General features: G+C 36.4%; 1 protein-coding gene across 2 annotated transcripts in view; it reads left to right on the top strand.

Annotated features, from left to right (window-relative positions):
- TMEM135 (transmembrane protein 135) overlaps positions 1-20,807 on the top strand; it is a 261,850-nt gene that overhangs the window by 219,791 nt on the left and 21,252 nt on the right. For both annotated transcript variants that reach the window (XM_011938485.1, XM_011938484.1), the window contains one exon: positions 14,879-14,920. In XM_011938485.1, coding sequence (XP_011793875.1) covers positions 14,879-14,920 — 42 coding nt within the window. The remainder of the gene's footprint in view (positions 1-14,878; positions 14,921-20,807) is intronic.

Genomic DNA, 20,807 nt, shown 5'->3' with positions numbered 1-20,807 from the left:
TAGATTGCATTAATATCAGTTCCTTTCAACAATTCAGATGTAGGCTGTCATTTAAAAAGTTTAAGCAAATAGTACCAAATGAGATTATAGTTTAAAAATAAACAATGGAGTGAGATTTGGTAATAGATCATGAACATTAAACCTGGAATACCTTTGTTAAACATAGGTCTGGTTATGTAATTCCTCTGGTAGCAGGACCTTTTGCCTTAGAAGTGAAGTCCATATTCATTTTTGGCATGGGGTGACATGTGCCAGTCTTTCTCCATTTGGTTTCCATGTCTCTCTGTTACAGTCATATTAAACCTCTTCAATTCTCAGAATATCCAGTGTTTTCTTTTTTCTAAGTCTTATATGTATTTTTCCTCCCTGCTTTCTTCCTCTACTTCTTTTTTATAGCATCTTAAATGTCTCTTTGTCTGAACAGCCTTTATGACACCAAAGTCAGTGTTAGACACACTTCCTTTGTGCTCCTAAAGCACGATGTACTTTAGATTAAAGTACTTTCTATAATGTAATGTCATTATTTGATTGTGTGTATACTTTCTGGATTGTGAATTCCTGAAGTCATCAACAATGGCTGTCCTCAATACTTGGCAATCTGCCTGACACATTGTCAACTCTTTGTAAATACTTATGAAATACTTAACTATTTGAAGGAGTGAATAAATGATATAAAAGTGAACAACACTCCAACCTGTAGACTTTATAGTCTCACCACTTTTGCTGGATTTCAGTTCCTAATAGTGTGATGAACATGCCTAGCAGCCGTATTCCCATTCCTGCCTTTTGGATTGGATAACTTCATATTATAATCACTGTCCCATTTCATTTGTGGTATTAAAAAATAGCTCCTAATTAAGAAAATACTGGAAGCCCCTATTTAGAGTATGCATGTTTATGTTTAAATGTAAATTCATAGCACATTATCAATATAACGAAACTAATGAACTTTTTATTAAGGATGATCCTTGGGAGTTGTTAATGAATATAGAGGTAGTTGATTTAAAAATAAACAAATTTCTTTAGAAACAGAAAATCAAAAAAAAACAAAAAACCCTACAATTGCTGTCAAAGAAACAACTACAAGAAACTTGGCACCCAAATATAAGTAGTTACTCTAAAAATGCAGTTTTTTTCAGTGATTACACGGACAAAAATTTCTTTCAACATATATTTCTTTCTTTTTTTTTTTTTTCGCTCTGTCACCCAGGCTGGAGTGCAGTGGCTGGATCTCAGCTCACTGCAAGCTCCACCTCCCGGGTTTACACCATTCTCCTGTCTCAGCCTCCCGAGTAGCTGGGACTACAGGCGCCCACCACCTCGCCCAGCTAGTTTTTTGTATTTTTTTTTAGTAGAGACGGGGTTTCACCGTGTTAGCCAGGATGGTCGCGATCTCTTGATCTCGTGATCCGCCCGTCTCGGCCTCCCAAAGTGCTGGGATTACAGGCTTGAGCCACCGCGCCTGGCCTCAACATATATTTCTTGAGTGCCTTATGTAGTATGCACTGTACTAGGTACTGGGGATATATAAACAATGAGAAAATCCTGAATTCTTTGGTAATTAGAAGAAAAATGAAGCTCAGAGGACACATGCACACACAGAAACACGTTTATATATTCACATATAGTGTAAAATACTGATTGATGTGTTGTACACTATCCTATTTCTGAAACCAGTACCAGAAAGATTTTAAATATTATCATACTTAACGTGGAAAAAGTTATTGTGAAAAAGACTATTGATGGTATTTTATGAAGAAAAGGAAATTGTGCTTTGAATTTTCTTAAATATAAACAAATACAGTTGATCTAGAACAATTATATGCTTGGCGTGTGTGGTAGACTGTGTTATTGTTCAAAAACCTTTGCTGCCCCTCCCTGGAGAAACTTTATACTTCCCTTCCCTATTGACATCATGCCTGGAGTTATGACATGCTTTGGCTAAAGAAATATGAGTGGAAATGATTTATGTACACTTATGAGCAAAATGTTTAAGTCAGAACACAATTTCCTATGTTTGTTCTTTTTCTCTGCTCTGACAATCCGCATTTGCAGATAAAGTTTCTCTATTACCCTAAGGTACAAAATGAAGATTTCATGTAGTTGAGCCATCGCTAACTCTTGTTTGACATGTAGCATGAGCAGAAAATTAACTTTGGTTGTTAAAACGCATTGAGATTTTGTTACTGCTACATAACTTAGCTCAGTGGTTTTCAAGCTTTAGCATTTTTAAGAATCCTGTGGCGATTTTGTTAAAACACAGGTTGCGGAGATTGTTGGGCCCCACACTTAGAATTTCTGAATACAGGAAGTCTGGAGTGGGGACGAAGAATTGTATTTCTGATGTGAAAAGCTTTTATGAAGAGGAGGTGGATAAGAGAAGCCAGCATGAAGTCTTGTCCAAAGGTCCACTTTCAGGCAAATCATGTTTAGATAGGAGAACATGTGGAAGTGAGGAACTGGACATTGGTTCATTTTTTTTTTCCATCTTTTTCTTTTTGAGGTGGAGTTTTGCTCTTATTGCCCAGGCTGGAATGCAATGATGCGATCTTGGCTCACTGCAACCTCTGCCTTCCGTGTTCAAGCAGTTCTCCTTCCCCAGCCTCCCAAGTAGCTGAGATTACAGGTACGAGCAGGCATGGCCAGCTAATTTTTGTATTTTTAGTAGAAACGGGGTTTCACCACCTTGGCCAGGCTGGTCTCGAACTCCTGACTCTCAGGTGATCCACTCGCCTTGGCCTCCCAAAGTGCTGAGATTACAGGCATGAGCCATCGCGTCCAGCCAACACTGGTTTCTTTAAAACTATCCATGCCCTTTGTCCCTTGTAAAGTCTTTGCATAATACCAGTTGGAAGACCATTGTTCTCTACCTTCATTTAGGTGATTTGTGTTTTCTTTTATATAGTCCAAGATCCCTTTACTTGTCTGTAATATTTCTTCTTCACAGTTGAGACTTCAGCAGGTACAGACAGTTTGGTGATTGGGATGAATTTACAGTTTAATCACTTAATCTCCTTGGGCCTTGGTTTCTTAATCTACATAATACAATTGTCTCATGTTACCTTCGTTCCAACATTTTATTTTTCTAATACCATTCTATGGGCTAGCAAGATTCCATTATGTGTTGACTCTCTCAATTTCTATCGATAAGTTCAAAGTCTTTGAGAGGAAGTAAACTGGAGTATTTGAAATTAAATGTTTCTCTTTCTTGGGGGTCAGGATGCTCTATAAGTCTTAAGTTAATCAGAAAATCGTAGTTTCCGGCCAGGCGCGGTGGCTCACCCTGTAATCCCAGCACTTTGGGACGCTGAGGCAGGCAGATCACCTAAGGTCAGGAGTTCGAGATCAGCCTGGCCAACATGGTGAAACCCTGTCTCTACTAAAAATATAAAATTTGCTGGGCGTGGTACCAGGTGCCTGTAATCCTAGCTACTTGAGAGGCTGAGGCAGGAGAATCACTTGAACCCAGGAGGTGGAAGTTGCAGTGAGCCAAGACTGTGCCATTGCACTCCAGCCTGGGCAACAAGACTGAAATTCCATCTCAAAAAAAAGAAAAGGAAAAGAGAATAGTAATTTGCAAAAGCTTCCAAAATGTTGTTTGGTTTTGTTCCATTACTAGGAGATGCATATTTTATTTATTTTAGATTTGAACTTTGGTATGAAATAAGCATAAATTTGTGAAAAATTTTAGCCTGTTATAGTTTTAAATAGATGCTCATTTTGTTCAATATGGAAACAAATTGCTATATTATTTTACTGACATATATGCCAATATGCATTTGAAAATAAATTAATGGGGCCGGGTGCAGTGGCTCATGCCTGTAGTGCCAGCACTTTGGGAGGCCAAGGTGGGTGGATCATGTGATCAGGAGTTCAAGACCAGCCAGGCGAAGATGGTGAAACCCGGTCTCTACTAAAAATACAAAAATTAGCTGGGTGTGGTGGCAGGCGCCTGTAATCCCAGCTACTTGGGAGGCTGAGGCAGAGAATTGCCTTGAACTCAGGTGGTGGAGGTTGCAGTGAGCCGAGATCATGCCACTGCATTCCAGCCTGGGCGACAGAGCGAGACTCAATCTCAAAAAATAAAGAAAAGAAAAGAAATTAATGTTGATTCGAAGATTCTGTTTAATAGAAAACATTTGTTTTCATATTTTTCACTATGATTGTAGAAGGGAAAAAGCTGAAAGTGTTTGTCTTGAGGTCTTTAAAAGATAGATTGGTTCAGAATTGTGATTATAATTTTGTTTAATGTAAATAATTTTGATTCGTAGCAATGCCATGATTTTAAGACAGTTGCTAATTTTTCCTTGGATTTACATGAAACATTATTTTGATATTTTTTGGTTGTTGCCTATAGTTAATTTGTTAAGTCTACATTGATGCCATTTCCTTGGGAACTGCAAACAGGCCTTTCAGTTTAGGTCCAATGAAACCATGATCTGCTCCTTTTGCAACGATTTTAGAGTTTGACTAGTGTTACTATTACCAGTTCATTATGAGAGAGAAATTTATCCTAATTAACACTTCTTTTAGAAATAGTCTGAAGGTGATTCTTGGTTTCTTAGCAATTTAAAGCTGCTTGGAACATGACCTTCCTAGTTTGGATTTTAAAGCAGAAACAGTTCCAGCTTCTCCAAGTTTAAGGAGAAATCTGATTCTGTTGGAGTTGTTACTGTAAGTTTTAGTCCAACTGTTTCCAATTTATAGTTAGGACACACCAGAAAAAAGTGCACAATAATCATCTGGGGACTTACAGTCTCACTTGATTACCCATAACTGCGGCCTGCTTTAGCAGCCTTGCTTGGGCTCTTGAAGACAAAGCCAGTATCGGTGTTCCATTCTGTATGAAATAAATGTACTGTGAAATATTTATCAGAATAGAAAATAACATTTTTAATACGCTGGGGAATTTCAGTATTTAAAGGAATTCTATTGAAAGTTATTGAAGATATAATGTGTTCATAAAGGAAACAAAATAATCTTCCCCAAATTTCTTAATTTCTTGCTATTCCAACTTCAGATATTTGTATGTGAGTTTTCTTAAAATAGGGATACAACATTAGTAGTTCAGTTTTCTCCTACTAAGTGCCATATGAAGGCTGAAACTGAACTCTTAGTCCATTTTATTATTCAAACAAAAAAATTTAACATAAAACCTGTTGTATATGTATAAGCCATGTAATGTATTTTAACCACACACCACAAGTTTTGCATAGTAAATTGAAATGATCAATTTAACCTATTGGAATATGCTTATGTGATTAGAATATTAAACATTTTTAAAAACAAACCAAAAATAAAAGTCTGAAAGTAATTTTATGTCACTATTTTCTTGGTTATCTTTGATAAGCAAACATCAATCAAAATATACAATTGGTGATCATGTCAAATACTAAATTATAAGTTAGTACTAAGGTAAACTTCTATATTTGAAAATGGGTTGGAAAAATCTAGTGTATTCTTTTATGTGGGTTTTTAAAAACAAAATTAGAAAAATTTAATTAAAACTACATAAAATTTCTTGAATTTTCTTTAGAATAAAGATAATTGGGAGTCACAAATTAAAGACATTTAAATAGGCATCCTAGTTCCTTTTTGACTTTCAAATTAAACTTTTCAATTGTATTCACTCTGATTATATTTATGCTTACAGTAACTAATCAAAATTTTGAAGTTCCAGCTATTGTCTGTAACTGTAATTTATATTCAATTTTATATGTCATTCTTTGCATAACTCCAACATAAATGTTTACACTTGAACTTTAAGCATTTTATGTTTTAATTAATTTTGTTCACATAAAATAATGTAACTTTTAATTTTGATACTGAGTGACTTAGATGGCTTGTATAATCAGAATACAATAGAATAGAATATTTTAAGAGTTATCGATGTGCTCAACTATTTTAAATCCAATTTGTCTTTATTTTTTGCTAACTGAATCTTTTCACATATTTAATTGTGCTGTAGCATATATGTAACACTTTACTCCAATTGAATAATTTGAGGTAGATGATGTAAAATACTGAATAAAAGAAACTTAGAGCTGAACTCAGGAAGTACAAATAGAGTAGCTCTTAAAAAGCTACCTTTGCATTCTTCAAGTGACCAGCAACACAATGTCTTCTGTATATTAGATGCTCAATTAATGTTGAGTGAATAAAGGTATATCATGTAATATTTAATGAATATTTGAGTTTCCTTCTGGTTTAATGAGTAAAAGAAGAACTCTGAAGTGCCCCACTTGATACTTAATAAATGTTTGTTTCTTGATACTTAATAAATGTTTGTTTTTCGGCCGGTCGCGGTGGCTCAAGCCTGTAATCCCAGCACTTTGGGAAGCCGAGGTGGACAGATCATGAGGTCAAGAGATCGAGGCCATCCTGGTCAACATGGTGAAACCCTGTCTCTACTAAAAATACAAAAATTAGCTGGGCGTAGTGGCAGGTGCCTATAGTCCCAGCTACTCGGGAAGCTGAGGCAGGAGAATCGCTTGAACCCGGGAGGCGAAGGTTGCAGTGAGCTGAAATCACACCACTGCACTCCAGCCTGGTGACAGAGTGAGACTCCGTCTCATAAATAAATAAATAAATGTATGTATGTATTTTTTTATCATTATAGTTACCTAATTATCCATGTTCATTGGGATCATAGTTTCAAACAATTTCAGCCTAAATCATTTATTTCAGATAGTTGTTTTATGCCTCTTTCTAGCAAAACTTTCACAACCTTGTTAATTAGTAAAGTTGACTGGTTTGAGTGTTATATTCTTTGCCATTGTGTTGGTGGAATAAAGATGAATAATTTTTGCACTGTTCAGTCTGTTCCTAAATGATCAAGTACTGATTTTAAGATTAAGTTGTACAAATATTGTATAAATTTATGCTTATTGTAAAAATTCGAAGTGATGTAGTCCCATAGAAAGTAAAAAGTTATATTTTTCTACATATATCTTAAGTCATCCAACTACAATAGTTAGTCCACTACCCACAGTTTGGTTTTGTATGTATCGTATTAGAGGACTTTCTATAACAATGCCATATGTAAATAATAAACAACATTTTATATTTTACTATTAATATTTTAGCATTGATGCAAAATATAGCAGTAGTATTTTATCAATCAGATTATGTATATAGAATTCCTTCTTTTACTTAACAGTGTTTCATACAGTTTCTTTCTATAGCAGTGTATATCTATCCCAATAGTTGGTCTCGAAAGACCAAGTTTGAAACTTGAAAAGTTTCTCTTTGAACCTTTACATGAAGAAGTTCCGCCTCAATAAGTTTTATAAAATGATAAGCAAGTATAATACTCTTAGTAGCAACTAGTAGTCTTAACATGAATTCAGAGTTTTGTTTGTATGTTTGGTTTTATTCTTGGGGCCAGTGAGATCATTTCTCTTTTTACATCATAAGTGATTTAGAAGAATTCATTCTATTTTTCCATTATGATTTTTAATAATAAAGCTAGCATTAAATAAAATGAAATTTCGAAATTCTAAATCATTTAATCGCCAGTTATGGTAGTCATTTACTTTCAGGTTTTTTTTAATATACAAGGATGTTGATTCCTAAAGTTAAGTGATTTACTCAAGATTGTAGAGAAGTTATGATTAGCATCTATATCCTTTCTCTTATCAAGATTTTTTTCACTACACCATGCGTTGCCTCTGAAGAAATACTTTTTTTTGTTTTTGTTTTTAGATGTTTATTTAAAATGTGTAATATAAGCACAGTGGCACATGCCTGTGATCCCAGTCCTTGGGAGGCCGAGGTGGGAGGATTGTTTGAGTCCAGGAGTTTAAGACCAGCTTGAGCAACATAGGGAGACCCCCATCTTGGGGGATGAAGGGGAAGAAGTAATAAATAAGTAAATAAAACATGTAATATTGTTTTAGATGCTTATATTTTTCTTATGTAAAAATTGACACATTAAATTTATTGTGAAAACATGATTACAATCACAAACATGCAATGGAAAAAAAAAATCCCATGTTGTCTGCACCTTCTTCTGAAACCACATTTTGTGTATATGAAATGTATTTTATCATTTAAAAAATTGACAAATAATAATTGTACATACTCATGGGAGTACATAGTGATGTTTTAATACATATATAGTTATTAGATCAGGGTAATTAGCATATCTATAGTCTCATACTTATCATGTCTTTGTATTGGGAGTATTCATTATTCTCCTAGCTATTTGAAACTATGTATTACTGTTAACTATAGTCATCCTACAGTGATATAGAACCACTAGAACGTATTCCTCCTACGTAGCTGTGATTTTATATCTAACAAGTCTCTCCGTATCTTTTTTTTTTTGAGATGGAGTTTTGCTCTGTCACCCAGACTGGAGTGCAGTGGTGCGATCTCAGCTCACTGCAACCTCTGCCTCCTGGGTTCAACCAATTCTTCTGCCTCAGCCTCCCGAGTAGCTGGAATTACAGGTGCCCGCCACCATGCCTGGCTAATTTTTGTATTTTTGGTAGAGACGGGTTTCACCATGTTGGCCAGGCTGCCGTTGAACTCCTGACCCCAGGTGATCCACCCACATTGGCCTCCCAAAGTGCTGGGATTACAGGCATGAGCCACCACGCCCAGCCGTCTCTTCATATCTTTACCTTTCCCCTACTATTTCCAGCCTTGGGTATTTTCTCTTCTACTTTCTACTTTTCACTTCTATAAGATAAACTGTTTTTCGCTTTCACATATGAGTGAGAACATGCAGTGTTTAACTTTTCTGTTCATGGCTTATTTCACTGAGCATGTCTACCAGTCCTTCCACGTTGCTGCAAATAACAGAATTTCATCCTTTTTGTGGCCGTATAGTATTCCATGGATATTTTCTGGATAGTAATCCCCTCTAGGATGTATAGTTTGTAAATATTTTCTTCCATTCTTTAGATTGTGAAGAAATATTTTAAAGGAGATTTATAAAGTACATCTTTTACATCTTTTATATTTACCAAATGAGTGAAAACTGAGTAGACAATAAAAATATCTTAGAAATCAAAATAGTTTGTTCTCATTCTTTTCAGCTCATTAGAGAGCACATAATGAAGTAGCATATTTACGTTATTAAATTTTGTGTTGGTGCCAAACAAGAGGGTGTTCTTAAACATTTTACGCTGAATGATTATAGGAACATCACCCATCATTAAAAGTCTAATATCGCGATATTTTCTTGGGAGAACTTAATCTACTTTAATTAAGATTAGTAACATTTTTGCATCCCTATAAATGTGTTTTTAGAGGAAAACCTACAGTAAAGTGTTTGCTATAGAAGTCACACCAATGAACTACAAATTCTTCCAAAAACAGTTTTCTAGCGCCATCTGCTGGTACAATGTAATAAAGGTGACTATCTCATGAAAGTAATTTCACAGAAGAAAAATATCTTTGTGGGCAGAATTATTTATTTTACTATCATTTACACTTCTAATTGAAAATTTGAACATTTGACCAAGAGTATTGTCCTGATAATGATAACACTGAGCTTATTTGTACTTTCCTGTACATAATATGGAATTCCAACCTGAACCTCTACAGTTATTTGTGTATTGACTAAGTTGTTTGATATTATTATGCAGCATATTTCTTTTCCTCTCTTTTTTGGCTCTCTTTTATATCATAATTTGCCTTAGCACAGAACCTTGCAAGTAGAGATTCAGTAAATGTAGACTGATTTATAGTATTTATTTTTTCATTTGCATAAATTAAGTTGAAAAGTCTACGTATATGAGTTAATGCATTATTTTTATGTGCACTTGAAAATAAAAATGAGACTTTATTTAGAAAAGAATGTGATTAAGATAAATGGATTTTTATTTTTCTTCCTTTGAAGAGATATTCTGCATTATAAGTTGTGGAGAAGCAAAATATATTCAGTCCTTGGACATTTTCTTTGCAATTATTTCCTGTATGATTATATCTAGTCTCATGCATTTAAATACTACGTATAAACAAATCAGACCTCTCCCTTAATCCTCAGACTTGTTCAGCCAATTACTTGCTTCCTCAACATTACCATTTAATTAGTTAACACACATTTTAAACTTAACATGTCCAAAACAAAAGTTTTGATTTTCTCCTTGAAACTGTTTCTGCTGTAGCATTCCTTACTTTGGTGAGTGGCCATATTATCCTTCCATTTGATCAAACCAAAAATTATTTCAGTAATTTGTAAATTCCCTCTCTTTTACTCCACATTTAAACCATTGAGAATTTCAGTGGTTTAAATTCTACTTCTCCCCACCTGCTACAACTATGATCTAGATGACCACAATCATCTTTCCCCTCCTAATTTGCTTCCTTGCTTCTAACCTTGACCTCCTGTAAGTCTATCCAGCAGCCAAGTGATTTTGCGCCCAGGCTGGAGTGCAATGGCGCAATCTCGGCTCACTGCTAACTCCGCCTCCTGCTGTTTCCTGGGTTCCAGTGATTCTCCCTGCCTCAGCCTCCCAAGTAGCTGGGATTACAGGCATCATACCCAGCTAGTTTTTGTGTTTTCAGTAGAGACAGGGTTTTGCTCTGTTGGCCAGGCTGGTCTCAAACTCCTGAACTCAGGTGATCCACCAGCCTCAGCCTCCCAAAGTCCTGGGATGACAGGCATGAGCCGCTGTCCCCGGCCACAAGTGATTCTTTTAAAATTTAAGATAGATCGTGCCACTCCTCTGATGAGAACCTCCCAAAGTGCTTACCTTGCCTAAAGGGCTTATGTGAAATGTAGACTACTCCCTCTCTCCACCCCGATTATTAGGTCCTCTTTTCCTACCACTACTTCCCTCCCCTATTTTACTCCAGCTACAGTAATCTACTTGCTTCTCTTTACATGCCAAGCTGACTCCATATCATGGGCTGTGTACTTGATTACCTCAAACGGAAACGCTCTCCCCTCTACTCACTAATGTTTCTGATCAGATCACCAAATTTTACCTCTCAAAGAAGCTCTTCTTGACCATACTGTGTAAAGTAATGAAGCCTGACTACATCACTGTTTCTCCCCTTATCGTGCAAGTTTTTTGTTTTTTTCATACCTATTACCACTATATGACATATTTACTTTTTTATGTATCTCTTTCCCAACTAGAATGCCAGCTCTGTAAAACCAGGGATTCTTTATTGTTCACAGTTATGTCCTTAGAACCTAAGGCAGGGAGTGCTTATACATAGTGGCCATTTAGTTAATATTTATTGAATAAGTTGGTGAGCCTTAATACTTAAATGGAGAATGTGATTTCATTTACATTATAATAATCGAATCCATAGAATGAGGAACCTTCAAATGGAGTCTGCTTTGTTTAAATCTTTGTATCATATTTTCAACATTCAACACAGATTACAATTGTGTTTCATAGTTAGGTTAATGCTCATACAATACTCCTAGTGTCAAAATGTGGGGCCATATTACTATTTTAAAGATTCTTTTTATGGGAATAATTACTTTTTTGTTCTTTTGACATAGACATCTGACCCTCAATTACATTAACAAACCTTATACACATGAATGGAAAGAAGAATAGCCCCTTTTGAATCCATGCTAAGACTTTATCAATATGAAGTGCTTCCCACAGAGTTCTGCTGAAAGAACTGAACTTCCATCATAATGAAATTGCAAATTCATTTGTATATGCTCCTCTTATATTTGAAAGCTACTTTTTGATGTTTTGGTCTGCAATTAAATTTATTGTTTAAGGTCACAAATATGCAATTCTGACTAGAACAAGTTGTCAGAATTCTTTATTCAGCATAGCACAAAGATAAATGGCTGTCTTTTAACAATAACATATGAAAGCCAAAATTTGTTCCCAGATATACATAATCTTTTATTCAGTCTACTGCTCTCTGTTTTCCAGTCAATAGACCCCTTAACTTGCTTCCTCACTATCTTACCTGTCTAGATTATGGGTTTTTAAATTATGGCAAAACACTTTCATCAGATGGAAAAAGATAAGTTTAAACATTTTAATGCTATAATTTTCCCATTCAGATTTTATCCTTCCATCTGAATTCTTTTGCCTTTACCCCTATTCTGTGTAAGGTAGATAATTATGTAGTATGTTAGCTAAATTCTGTGGTTACATTTCTCACTGTTAACATGACCAGGAAATAGATCATGTTGCTTAATTGAAATTGAGTTTTTAAGTGTTTTTTCTTCTAAAAAAAGAAAAAAAGGGATACATGTGCAGAACATGCAGGTTTGTTACATACGTACACGTGTGCCATGGTGGTTTGCTGCACCTATTGACCAGTCCTCCAACTTCCCTCCCCTCACTCCCCACACGCCAACAGGCCCTGGTTTGTGTTGTTCCCCTCTCTGTGTCTATGTGTTCTCAATGTTCACCTCCTACTTATGAGTGAGAACACGTAGTATTTGGTTTTCTGTTCCTGTGTTAGTTTGCTGAGGATGAGGGCTTCCAGCTTCATCCATGTCCTTGTAAAAGGCATGATCTCATTTCTTTTTATGGCTGCAGAGTATTCCGTGGTGTATATGTACCACATTTTCTTTATCCATTTGATCATTGATGGGCATTTGGGTTGGTTCCACGTCTTTGCTATTATAAATAGTGCTGCAGTAAACATATGTGTGTGTCTATCTTTATAGTAGAATATATAGTAGAATATAGTAGAATGGTTTGTATTCCTTTGGGTGTATACCCAGTAATGGGTATATTATAAATGTTATTTCTGGTTCCAGATCCTTGAGGAATCGCTCTACTGTCTTCCACAATGGTTGAACTAATTTACATTCCCACCAACAGTGCAAAAGCATTCGTACTTCTCCACAGCCTCACCAGCATCTATTGTTCCCTGACTTTTTAATAATCACCATTCTTACTGGCATGAGATGGTATCTCATTGTGGTTTTGGTTTGCATTTCTCTGATGATCATTGATGTTGAGCTTTTTTTCATATGTTTGTTGGCTGCATAAATGTCTTCTTTTGAGAAGTGTCTGTTCATATCCTTTGCCCTCTTTTTGATGGGGTTGTTTTAAAACATTTCTGTGCATGCGGATTAACTTATTTTCTCAGATTCTATACTGCATCTAATACAAATGTATATGATTTTGATTAAAATAGATTTCTTAAATTTTTATTTCCTTTGTGGGCTTTCATACAGAAGACATAGAGGAATAACTGCCCTATTATATTTGAGGCCTTACTCTTTTTTTTTGAGATGGAGTTTCGCTCTTATTGCCCAGGCTGGAGAGCAATGGCGCAATCTTGACTCATTGCAACCTCTGCCTCGTGGGTTCAAGCGATTCTCCTGCCTCAGCCTCCCGAGTAGCTGGGATTACAGGCCTGTGTCACCACGCCCGGCTAATTTTGCGTTTTTAGTAGAGACGGGGTTTCTCCATGTTGGTCAGGCTGCTCTTGAACTCCTGGTCTCAGGTGATCCGCCAGCCTCGGCCTCCTAAAGTGCTGGGATTAGAGGTGTGAGCCACTGCGCCCAGCCTAGGCCTTACTCTTTATCTAAGAATATCCAGGTCTTTATAGATTTATTCAAGGGATTTTGATAATAAATACTCAAAAGCCCTTTGTTTAAGGTGATCATAGCGATAAAGAAGAACAAAGACATTGAATGACAACAGCAGGATGTTGTAAAGCCTGCATAGTAATGTCCCCATTTTAAGATCTTGTTTAAATATTTTTTTGCAAATCTGAGAATCTTTTTTTTCTTAACTACCATGTAATTTGAATCTTCCCCAACTGAAGAGAGCAGACTGTTTCAGGAGGACGTATAAAAAAAACCATAACTTTTAAAGTCAGACAATCCCCTCCAGCCCCCGAATTCTGGAATTCTGACTGCTATTACTTTTGTGACCTAGGTTACTGCATTCTTCGAGCCTCTGTGTAGCAATGCAATAGAGAGAAATCTCTGTTCATACAGTTTAGTGATACGATTAAATGAGACAACACATATAAAGAGCTGAAAACAGTGCCCAGCTATATAGTAAACACTCAATAAATACCATTTGGAGTCCTCTCTTTCTGCTCTCCCCTCACCCCAACTCTGTTCTTCATGCTCTGTGATCTGTTCTAATTGGGCTTAATCAGAAATTAAAACTGTTGAACTAAACTTGAAACCTTTCTGTGCCTGCCAACTCTGTATTATGAATATTGTGCATTCTCCGATGTAATAGGTAGGACGAAGTCAGAGCCTTGAGTTGATCTAGAGCCCACACCCAGCAGGTGTATGTGGTCTTTTTCTTCTCAGCAAATTGGTCCCCCAGGGATTTGTAGCAACTGCTCTACTCCCAGCCCCCATTTGAAGTCCAGATGGAGCCCTTAGATTTACTTAAGTCTCTCTTCAACCTGCCTATTTGAGAGCTGAGCTCTAAGTAATGTTAATGTGACGTAGGAAGGCATTATCATATTAATCATTTTGTGTAAGGTGACTTACTTCATTGCTTGTTGCTCTTTTGACCATTCATAATGTTCAGATTTTTGCCTTAAGAGTTTCATCTTTTGCCGGGCGCGGTGGCTCAAGCCTGTAATCCCAGCACTTTGGGAGGCCGAGACAGGCGGATCACGAGGTCAGGAGATCGAGACCATCCTGGCTAACACGGTGAAACCCCGTCTCTACTAAAAAATACAAAAATCTAGCCGGGCGAGGTGGCGGGCGCCTGTAGTCCCAGCTACTTGGGAGGCTGAGGCAGGAGAATGGCGTAAACCCGGGAGGCAGAGCTTGCAGTGAGCTGAGATCCGGCCACTGCACTCCAGCCTGGGCGACAGAGCAAGACTCCGTCTCAAAAAAAAAAAAAAAGAGTTTCATCTTTTAAAACATTATTTTCAGGAAAAGATTTAATAGCATATAATATACTATTTATATTTCAAAATATTTTATGATTTTAAATTCTTATTGTTTTAGGTGCAAGGATGGTTTGAAAGGATTTACATTTTCTGCACTTAGGTAAGTAACATTTATTTTTATGTTGAGAGAAAATTTACAAGTTAACTTAAAACATTATACGTAATTACAATAAATATTGATTAAACATTTAAACTGAAAATAATTTTAGAATTCATAAAAGTGCTTCCAAGCCTGTGGATATATAGCTCATTGAAAGAGTAATTTGTCAGATTTTTCCCTCTAAAAATTAATCAACTACTTCTTTTGGACCTATTGTGTGCTTTCTGTTGCGGGGTGTTTGAAAAGAAATACAAGAACTCACTTCAGGGAGCTGGAAAAGACAGAGCTGCTCATGAACAATTACTGAAAAGTTAAGTATTTAATTGTGTGGTACTAGATTATTTGCTTTAGGGCAAGACTCATGCACAGTCAAACACAAATTTGATTTTAAGTATCACTCGAGTCTTTTCACTTCATAGCCCATCTTTTAGCATAGCAACTGGCACGTGGTATATACTGTAGAAATGTTGGTTAGCATTAGCATTATATTTTAGAGTTCACCAAGAATTTTCTCATAGATTAGAAAATTAAATTTTTGCAACAGTTCTGTGAGATGTAACATGATGAGAAAACTGAGGCTTAGAATATTTGTCTAATTTAACATCACACAAGTTAACTATGTATACTGACTCCATACCCAGTGTTTGTCTAGTTTATATCATAAATGTTGCCTGTTTTGTAATCCAAAGGACGTATAGTAGATGCTTGGTGAAGATTAGTAGTATGGTTTTTACTGCAAGTATTGGGGGGAAAAATTAGGGAAAGCTTCAGTACTAGCAAAAGTTTTTACATGATTGTCTCAAGGTTATTTTGAGGATCGGATGAGTTAATATGTGAAAAACATTTCAAACAGTGGCTGGCATGTAGTAAATACTCAAGAAATGTTGACTGTTATTTTTGTTATATTCTCATAGATGATGTGCCTTAAACTGTACTTTAAGGATAGCTTTCAATAACTACAAGGAAGAGGAAGTGCACTCTGGGTGGAAGTGAATAATAGTAGCAAGAGAGTGAAAATTGTAAACATGAAGTGTGAGGTAACAGTGAGAAAATGGACTTAATTGGTAGGAAAAGTTTATATTAGGAAATATAAAATATTTTTTGGTATGTAGAGTAGGGCCAGATTATGGAAGACCTGGGGGACAAAAAGACTTAATTTGGATTTGATAAGGTCAGCAGTAGGGAGCTACTAACATTTTTTGAGCAGGGTGGTTGACAGTGTTTCAGAAAGATTGGTCTGGCTGCAGTATTTGGGACATCAAAAAAGAGAGAACCAGAAGGTGGAAAGACAATAAGGACTAGAATTTGGGTGACAGTAGGAGGATTAAAGAGAAGCAGAAAAAGTTAAGACTTGCAATGAATGAAAATGAAGACTGATATTTTCCTTCTTTTCCCCTCCACCCTGCAATCCCAGCCAAGTATTGGAAACCAAAGTGCCTAAAAGAAGGTGCTGTTAACAGAAAATCACATGGCATGCAAGGAAACTGGTTTGGGAGGGAACAAATGGAGTCCGCTGTATGATTAAGGATATCTTTGGTTGTGAGAACTCTGTGGGAACAATAACTTTCTAAGTCATAATACACCACACTAATTTCCTTACTGTTACTTTTTGGTAAAAGATCATGATATTTATTAGAAAATAAAGTTTTTATTATTGTTGTGGGCATTGGCTAGAAAGCATTTGGTATTAAGTTTAAAGTTGATAACAAAAACAAAAGTTAGGTTTTCAAAAGAGAAGGAAAAACTTAGTCTTGTTTTTCTACATCTCCTTAGACTCCCAGAATTCTTGCAAAAACTTAAAATGTGTCAGATGGTTTTGTGTCTTTTCTTCAAATCCACTTTTAACAGAGGGCTAGTTTGGACTATTTGCACTTAATTTTTCGCTGTATTATAGAAAAATATTCTAGAAAAATGTTTGTTAATTCTCGCTAATATTCTTGTTGCTAAAGCAAGAAAACTGTTAAATATTGTGAATTGTCATATGTTTATTTGTGCATCTCCTTCCACTAAGCAAATTCTGTTTCATTTTAATTATATTTCATAATCAATCTGCAGTGTGGTGAATTTGGATTCAAGAAATGTGGCTATTTCTTGAATTTATATGGTGCATATGGACTCACTCCATTGCAGATGAATTAATCTCACACTTATAAAGTTGATTCTCAGAAGAATGTTACTAAAAGCCAAATATATTTTTTATTGTTAAGTTTCATTATAAAAAAATAATGTGTGTGCTTCTTGTAGGCTTTCAAAAAAGTGTTATCTGACATGTCTTTCCTGTTACCTCTTTGCAGTCCTGGCAGTTGTGATTTTTATTGTAGACGTATGCTGTAAATTTACAGCATGTCAAAAGTGCAAAATTTAATATTAATTACAAAGGGAAGGGGAAAGGAAAATACTTTTTGTAGCACAATTTAATATGACTTCCTGACAATATTAAACTTTGGTGAGGAAAAGATACACAGAGCTTGATACATTTGAGAATGGTGAGATTTAAATGAATACAATCATAAAATGGCATAGGGGAGTGCTTATCTCATACAGATCATAATTGCTGTATCATGAAAACATACATTGTTCACTCAGAGGAAAACTGTCCTTTATCCACAAAGGACAAATATTTACAAAGTTCTCCAGTTTAATGTGTCCTAATTAGACAAGGCTAAAAAGCTTTAAAATACTAAACTTTACTTCAGGCTGGGCACAGTGGCTAACGCCTATAATCCCAGCACTTTGGGAGGCCAAGGCGGGCAATCACTTGAGGTCAGGAGTTAGATACCAGCCTGACCAACATGGCAAAACCGCGTCTCTATTAAAAATACAAAAATCAGCTATGTGTGGTGGTGGGCACCTGTAATTCCAGATGCTTGGGAGTCTGAGGTAGGAGAATTGCTTGAACCTAGGAGGCGGAAGTTGCGATGAACTTTGATTATGCCACTGCAATACAGCCTGGGTGACAGAGTGAGACTCTGTCTCAAACAAACAAACAAACAAAAACTCAGTTTAGCACCTTTTAAAAAATCACTTGTATTAGTCTGTTATCACACTGCTATAAAGATACTACTCAAGACTGGTTAATGTATAAACAAAAGAGGTTAAATTGACTAACAGTTCTGTATGACTAGGGAGGCCTCAGGAAACTTACAGTCATGGCAGAAGGCCAAGAGGAAGCAGGCTTCTTCCTCACAAGGCGGCAGGAGAGGAAGAGAGCTAGAGTGAGGGAGTGCCACACTTTAAAACCATCAGCTCTCCTGAGAACTAATTCATTATCATGAGGACAGCATGGGGAAACTGCCGCCATGATCCAATCACCCCCACCATATCCCTCCCTCAACATGTGAGGATCACAACTCAAGATAAGATTTGGGTAAGAACACAGAGCCAAACCATTTCAGCACTGCTCAGCAAGTGTGAGATAATACAGGAGCTACAGAGTTAACATTCACTGATAGATATACTTAGTACACATTTATTTGGCCCCAGGTCTTGTAGTAAGTGTTGAGAATACACTGGGGAATGAGCCAGATACAGTCTCTGTCCTCAGAGAGCTTATGGTCTAGTGGGAAAGACGGCACTAATTATAACTGTGTCAAATGTTGCAAAAGAGAAGTGTAAGCTATCTCAGGAATATATTTTAGGCAAACCTAACCTAGCATCTTTCCCCAAGCTGTGGATAGGAGTAAATGGAGAGAAGAAAGCAGGAAATTTGCACAAAATTACTTATAGACTAGAAAAACCCAAATGTAATAATAGAAGTTAAGTGTTCTATAATTCACAAATTATTAATACTTTTATTTTCCTGTGGGGGTGGGTGGGAAGGAGCGAGTGGAAGGAGCATTTAAAAAGACAAATAAGATTTTTAGAAAAGATGTAGGGAAGAATGATCCAGATAAGAAGAGCAATACAGATGGTTTATTTGGAGAATGTCAAATAGTTCATTTAATTGTAATATAATAATAGCTCCTATAGTGAGCACTCACTCTGCACAGGCCTCACAGTATCTTAAATCAGATACTGATTTAAGCTTGAAGTTTGTATTTAATTCAGTAGGCCATAAGCCCGTGAAGTTCCTTGAAGATATGTGTAGTCAGTTCAGATGTGTACTTTGGGAAGCTTCCTCTGGAAATTCTATGTGGGATGATTTGAAAAGTATCTGCATATGTAGATAACAGTAGAAGTCAAGAGAATAGTGTCAAGGACACAACCTCGGGAGAAAAGCCAGTGTGAGACTCTGAAGGTGCGCTAGCCTTATTCATCATAGTTTAAAACATAGTTAGAAACATATGTAGCTTAGTGATTAAGAAGCCAGACTTTAGGCCAGACAATTCTGGGTTCAAATAATTACTGATAATTTATTGGTTGTGGACAAGATACTTAACCATGCCAACTCTCATGGGAATTGTGACACCTATAGTGTTGTGAGGATTACATGAATGAATTAGTATTTGTAAAAGGCTCAGTTGGCACTGTGTCTGTCATATAAGATATGCTCAGAAAATGCTAGCTATTACTATATTCATTCATTCAATATGTATCACGTATTTACCATGTGCCAGACACTATGCTAGATGCTGGGATATAATAGCAAAGAAGACACACATGGTCTCACAGGCCTCACAGTTGAGTAGGGGATGTAGACTACTAAAATGGCACATACATTACTGTACTGGCGGTTCATTGGGCTCTCCTAGCACAGAATTATTCTGGCCTGGGACAGGGTCAACTTCTCCAAGGAAGTGACTTCTAAACTGAAATAGTCAGTCCTGGCCAAAATAGCAACAGTAATATGAAGGGTGTAAGAGAAACTGTTCTATCTGTTCTGGCATAGTTTTACTCTTGTTGCTAATAAAGAACAGCAGTACAGATCTTAAACTCTCTATATACAACCATAAGTAAGAAACAAATTCATTTGAACTGACAGCTACCAAAGATGCACAGCTGCCATCTGGTGACAAACAAACCCCTTGCACACCACTTATGATTTGATAAGCTAGATGTTTTACCAAGGTTGTCTGAACAGGATGGGTTGCAGTTATTGGTAGTAACAGCTTTTTCATTCTTTCTAAGTATTTATACTTTCATATTCTGTTTGTCACAGGTCTGAAGTTACTTTTTTTTTTTTTTAAAGAGACAGGGTCTTACTGTATTGCCTAGGCTGAAGTACAGTGGCATGATCATAGCCCACTGCAACCTTTAACTCCTGAGTTCAGGCAATCCTCCCATGTCAGCCTCCCACGTAGCTGGGACTACAGGCATACACCACCATGCCTAGCTGATTTTTAATTTTTTTGTTAAGGTGGGGTCTCACTCTGGTGACCAGGCTGTTCTTGAACTCCTGGCCACAAGTGATTGTCCTGCCTCAACTCCCATAGTGCCGGGGTTACAGCATGAGCCGCTATGCCTGACTCAAGTTCCAGAATTTTAGTGTATTGTTATTGATCCCATTCTATCTCTATTTTACTATATTTTCTGAAAGCCTGGAAGGTAGTATTACCTTGGGAAAGCTTAATCTTTATAAGAGTAATGACTCTTACAGGATAGGTATAAACAGTGATACTGCAAACTCGGAGAAAGGAGATACTTCTTGAGGCATATCCAATTGTGATAGTATTTTCCATTCGTTGTCCTTGCAAAAATATAGTCTAGTTTTGATGAAACAGGAATATTATTTTCTAGATATTTTATTTTTCCAAAGAAAAATAAGTAGATTAGAATAACATCAACTTTCAGATTTCCTAATGAAATAATATGAAGACTTGGGGAATCTGACTGTTTTCTGATTCCTGTTCTGTAGTGCCCTCTGTTTCCCTGTGCGTATACAGATAACCGAGTGTGCTACAGCTGTTTATGACTCAAAATGACAGGTATAAATGTCAAGTTTTACTGT

Source organism: Colobus angolensis, unplaced genomic scaffold, assembly GCF_000951035.1.
Source record: "Colobus angolensis palliatus isolate OR3802 unplaced genomic scaffold, Cang.pa_1.0 Scaffold174, whole genome shotgun sequence".
NCBI classification, from domain to species: Eukaryota; Metazoa; Chordata; class Mammalia; order Primates; family Cercopithecidae; genus Colobus; species Colobus angolensis.
This window is presented reverse-complemented; position numbering and strand designations above follow the sequence as displayed.